The sequence below is a fragment of the Condylura cristata genome, unplaced genomic scaffold (assembly GCF_000260355.1).
Source record: "Condylura cristata isolate star-nosed mole 26May11 unplaced genomic scaffold, ConCri1.0 scaffold00029, whole genome shotgun sequence".
Classification (NCBI taxonomy): domain Eukaryota; kingdom Metazoa; phylum Chordata; class Mammalia; order Eulipotyphla; family Talpidae; genus Condylura; species Condylura cristata.
Genome location: NW_004567130.1, coordinates 17830987 through 17836162, shown reverse-complemented (window position 1 = coordinate 17836162; position 5176 = coordinate 17830987). Strand labels below are relative to the sequence as shown.

General features: G+C 61.8%; 2 protein-coding genes across 6 annotated transcripts in view; both read left to right on the top strand.

The window, feature by feature from the left end:
• Positions 1–4169, top strand: part of CLIP1 (CAP-GLY domain containing linker protein 1) — a 33674-nt gene extending 29505 nt beyond the window's left edge. For 2 of the 4 annotated variants that reach the window (XM_012730958.1, XM_012730959.1), the window contains 5 exons: positions 71–221; positions 585–634; positions 1208–1213; positions 2483–2607; positions 2789–4169. In XM_012730958.1, the coding sequence (XP_012586412.1) occupies positions 71–221; positions 585–634; positions 1208–1213; positions 2483–2607; positions 2789–3014 (558 nt within the window). In that variant the 3' untranslated portion in view covers positions 3015–4169. The remainder of the gene's footprint in view (positions 1–70; positions 222–584; positions 635–1207; positions 1214–2482; positions 2608–2788) is intronic. The other 2 variants (XM_012730960.1, XM_012730961.1) reach the window with 1 other exon arrangement.
• An 844-nt stretch (positions 4170–5013) lies between these two features.
• The window catches only part of VPS33A (vacuolar protein sorting 33 homolog A (S. cerevisiae)), an 8865-nt gene continuing 8702 nt past the window's right edge, over positions 5014–5176 (top strand). The window contains exon 1 of one of the 2 annotated variants that reach the window (XM_004691017.2): positions 5014–5143. In XM_004691017.2, coding sequence (XP_004691074.1) covers positions 5042–5143 — 102 coding nt within the window. In that variant the 5' untranslated portion in view covers positions 5014–5041. The remainder of the gene's footprint in view (positions 5144–5176) is intronic. The other variant, XM_012731160.1, reaches the window with a different exon arrangement.

Sequence of the window (5176 nt, the reverse complement as noted above, 5' to 3'; positions counted from 1 at the left end):
GCCCCAGCCCTGCCCCAGCCCTGCCCCAGCCCTGCCCCAGCCCTGCCCCAGCCCTGCGCCTGTGTCCCAGGTCTCGCTGCTCCGGGGAGAGGTCGCCACCGCCAAGGCGTTGCATCCGGTTGTCCAGGCTCTCGAGTCCGACAAGGTGAAGCTGGAGCTCCAGGTAAAGAACTTGGAGCTTCAGCTCAAGGAAAACAGGAGGCAGCTCAGCAGCTCTTCAGGTGAGCCCCGCCGCTCCCCAGGCCCAACGCCCCCCCAGCACCCCCACCCCAGCTCCACGCCGGCCTGTGAGGCCGCCCCCGACCGCCCGTCGTCCTGGACGTTCCAGGTCAGCGCCGGCAGCGTCAGGCAGCCGGGCCTCTGGGTGCTAGGTGGGGGTGAGGGCACCACCCCGGTTCTGAGGGGCCGCCCGGTGGGAGGCCGACTCAAGCCTCCAGTCGGGGCGCGCCCTTGTGTCCCTGGTGGGCGGCACCCTGGCCCCCAGGTGCAGGGGTGCATGTCTGCGAGCGACGGGCCCCCAGTGGCCCCGCCACCGCAGCCACAGGGAGCCTGCGATTCCTAACTGTCCCCCTCTTCCAACGAAGGTCACACGGACGCGCGGGCAGAGGAGGACGAGAGGGCCCAGGAGAGCCAGGTACACCCCGCGTGTCTCTGCAGCTGGCCGCGGCGCTGTATTCGCGGGCGGGGCAGGAGCTGTCCGGCACACTGCCGGTGACCTCCCGTGGCTTGGAGGAAGGGACACACGAGTCCAGAGCCGCCCCGCGCCCCACAACGTGCCGGCTCCCCGGGGTGGGCCTGCACCGCTCCCGCCTGCTGCTGCGGCTGGGTCTCTGGGGGGTGCCATGTGCGGGGGCGCGGATGTGGCCCCGCGCTGGCACTGGTGTTTCTCCCGCGGGTCCCTGGAGGCGGGGCGCCCCGGGCCATCCCTGGGGAGGCACAGGCTTGGTCTGCACTACACCAAGCCGTGGCCGCAGCTGCAGCTCCTCGCACCCTTACTGGGGCGTTTGGGGTATTCTCACCCTGGTCCCAGCTCAGAGGCGCAGGGGTTACCCCTGAGCAAGGGCTCTGGGTCCCGGGGCTCCGCGGACTGCCTGCATCCAGAGAGTCTGGCGGTGTGAGCGGGCGTGGCCTCACCTGCCTTCTTTCTCCCTTTCCTTTCTGCTTCCGTTTGTCGCATCTGCTGCTGCCAACATTTCCTACCGACCAGCAAATGGTTTGTTTTCTGTTTCCTAATTTCCAAGCTCGCGGGCGCGTGTCTGTGTCTGCCCTCTGCTGCTGTCCGTGTGCTCCTGAAGCGCAGCTTCGCGAGGCTGGGCCGAGAGGCTCGCGCAGGCGCGTGCACTTTAGAGAGGCGAGAACAAGCCCTGGGCCTGTGCCTCAAGGGCCCTTCTGCAGGACCCATAGCTGTGAGGGATTAGTTGCCCCAGCAGAAAGGAGGAACAGTGACCTCTGTGTGGGAACGTGTGAGGGCAGCCTTTTGAAGATACCGCAGGGGGGTTTTGAGAATTGACACCTTGTTATCAGTTGTTTTCAGCTAACATGTCCCTGGGAGAAGGTGTCTGGTCCAGAGCCTGTCCTCCCGGTGGTCTCAGTCCTGCCCCCCAGGCCCCCAGGCTGGAGCCCGGAGGTCACCACACTCTTCAAGACTTTGTGTTTCCCTGGGGCAGCTTCTACTTACTGTCCCACCAGAACCAAGTAGATGTTATTTTAATGTTTTTAAGATTTACTTACACAAGAACCGGGGTACAGGGGTGTGTGTGAGAGGACCCCCAGACACAGAATGGGGAGTAGAACATGCGGATCCCCTGAAACACACTGCTACTGCTGCGGGGCAGCGGGGAGATGGGAGGGCATCTGCTGCGCCCGGGGCTCCCTCCAGGCCGCGTGGACCGGGCAGTGGAGGTGCTGAGACAGCCCCTTGCACTCCCAGCGAGGCCCCAGGGAGTTGTTAATGGTTTCAGAATCTCCGAGCAGCTTTTAAACTCCTTAAATATAAAAGCCCTGATTGGTTCCAAAGTTTGATGAAACGAATTGTGCTTCTTGTTAAATCATGTGCGCACACACACACAGTCACACTGCTCGTCGCCTGCTGGGTGCCACATTGCAAGCCCCAACCTCTAGAGGAAAATGGGACTTTTTTCTCTGTTGAAAGAAATGCTTCTTATGGTTTTCAGCGACTCACCGGTGTGGCAGCAGCCCACAGGTTATGTAATTCCGTGTCCCACTGCAAGGAAGAGTGTTCACTGGCAGCTGCCACACTCCGTGTAGCGCGTTTCCTGTAAGGTAGCATTGGCAGAGCGGAAGTCTCGGAAGTCACGATACCTTTGGGGGATAGATAGGGGGCAGTCCTGCCCCCAGCGCCCTGCCCCGTGGGGTGAAGCCCCTCAGGGGCCACTGGAGGGGCGGGGGTGGGCGCCGGCGCATTGCGGACGTGCGCCGCTTCACACAGGCTTCTGTTTTGTTTTTGTTCGGGGCCAATTAGATTGATTTCCTGAATTCGGTAATAGTGGACCTTCAAAGGAAGAACCAGGACCTGAAGACGAAGGTGGAGCTGATGTCCGAAGCCGCCCTGCGCGGGGACGGCGACGACCTCAACAGCTATGACAGGTGAGGTCCCAGCACCGGGGCAGGTGGCTTCAGGGGCGCCCAGCCCACCGGCTCATGCGGGGCCCTTCCTCTACAGAACAAGCCTTTTTCCCATCCGCGGGTGGGGCGCCGGGCACCGGCGGGCGCGGGCGAGGTGGCACCGCCCATGGGGCGGTGTCTGATATCGTGTGCATGTCCGCAGCGACGACCAGGAGAAGCAGCGCAAGAAGAAGCCGCGGCTCTTCTGCGACATCTGCGACTGCTTCGACCTGCACGACACGGAGGACTGCCCCACGCAGACGCAGCTGGCTGAGGACCCGCCGCACTCGGCGCACCGCGGCAGCCGCGGCGAGGAGCGCCCCTACTGCGACATCTGCGAGGTGTTCGGGCACTGGGCCAGCGCCTGCGAGGACGACCAGACCTTCTGAGCGCCCGCGGCCTCCCCGCCAGTGGCCTCGGTGTCCCCACCCCGCAGCCCCCTCCCTTGGCCTCGGCCTGGACAAAGGCGATGCCAGGTGTCCCCCGGCCGGCGGCCTCTGCCACCTTATTTAAGTTCCTTCCCGTTGTGCGGTTCCTCCTCACATTTGCACTAAAGTACTTCCAGGCTGCATTTGTATATTTAGGTTTTCGGGTTGAGCTTTGACACTGGAATGAGTTGGGAAAAATGTGCCATTTGCCATGTTCATCTGCTCGTTTACACACTTCGCTCTCGGTGGAGACGCGCCTGAGGCCCGTGGCTGCCTGCTCGGGGTGCAGGGTCGCCTCGGCCGGAGGGCGGTGCCATCATGGAATCACGAGGTCGCGCGGGGGCTGTGAGAGCCGCAGCCGCCGCCACGCTGTACCCCGGCCGCGCTCTGATGGGCTTCGCCTGAGTTCAGCTTCTATGTAGTGTATGTATATATATTTTTAAAAATCTCTATTTTGGGAAAAAGTACACAATGTATCATTCTGTTCAGATTTTTACTTTTTTGAAAAAGAAACACTTAAAAACCTAGGCTGTTTGCAACAGCCTGGGCCAGAAACTCTGACTTTGCAACTTCTTCATTGTTTCTTTATATTAATCTTATATGTATAAATGCTGGGAGCATTTTCTCCAAAGTTTTGGCCCTTCTCCAGCCAACATTCCCAGAAGCCAGTTAGGTAATAAGCCACTATAAAACACCAAATTAACCCATCTATGGTCTTGGCAAGTTTTTTTTTTTACTGTGCTTTTGGATGAATGTATGATGGGAAATTCAACGTTGATTTTGAATTTTCTTATCACAAAAATACATGAAAGACCTCAACCATCAGAAATTTATCAGCCAGTTTGAATCTATTTATCTTCATTTGAATGTCTTCTAGGCTGTAAAAAGTAATCGTCTGTTCCGTGGTACATGTACAGTAAGAACCTCTATAATCGTGCATACGCCTTTGACGTATTTTCCTCACAAGATGATCAGCTGTGTGTTTGACAAGTGGAAGGAAACTCTTGAATCAAATTGCGGGTTGCGAGCTTGAATCAAATTGCAGGTTGCGAGCTTAATTGGAGGCGTTTCAAACGCACACGGTATGCGAACAGTATTAAAATGTGCGCAAACAGCTTTCCACGTCTCGTTACTAATTAAGGGGGCTCGTGCCGGGGGTGGGGGCAGCCGGCCGCGCCGTCGCATCCGAAGTGTCCGAGAGGGGGACGAGAGCCCACGCTTCGGCATCCCCCAGGCGCGAGGGGCCAGTCTACATTCAAGGTCTGGACACGCGCCCGGGCAGCCGGCCATGGGTCGTCGACTCAGGGCGCCCCTAAGTGTGAAGGACAGAGCACGCTCTGGGGCAGCTCCCCGGACAGCCGAGGCAGTGGGGGGGAGATGCGACCAACCCGAGCCAGCTCAGGGGGGATCCGGGCGCTGGCGGACACGGCGTCCGGGTGGGGGGAGCGGGGGAGGGCCGCGAGAAAATGCTCGGCGGCTCCAGAAATCCGGGTCTTTGCGCGCGAACCCCGTCACACGCTCGCCGTGGGGCGCAATAGACGCGAATCTCAAAGCGGGGAGCCCTCCCAAGGCGCCCGGCCCGCGCAGCCGCTCAGCGTCGTCCGCGGTGGACTCGGCTTCGGGTGCGGCCTGGGCGCGCCCGGGGCTGCCGGGGTCTCGCCGGCGGCTGGGCAGCAGCGTCCGGCCACCAGACCCCCGGGGGCGGGTCCCGCGGCACGAGCACGCGCGCGGCTTCCAGCGTGACGTCCCGAATACGGAAGTCGCGCAGCGTGCAGGCGCCCGTGGGGCCTCGGGGGGATGGGGGGGTGGCGCACCGGGCTCGGACTCCGCTCCCTGCTCGCGCGGCCCGGCGCTGCTTCCGGGTCAGCGCGCGGCGCGTCACGTGGGCGTGACGCTATTCTCGCGCGACGCCTCTCTCACATGATGCCGCTCTCACGTGACGCCGTCCGCGCGGGGCGGGCGGGCCTTGGGGCCGGGTGTCGGACGCGATGGCCGCGCACCTGTCCTACGGGCGCGTGAACCTGAACGTGCTGCGCGAGGCGGTGCGGCGCGAGTTGCGCGAGTTCCTGGACAAGTGCGCGGGCAGCAAGGTGAGGGCCGCGCCCGGAGAGGGGGCGCCGGGG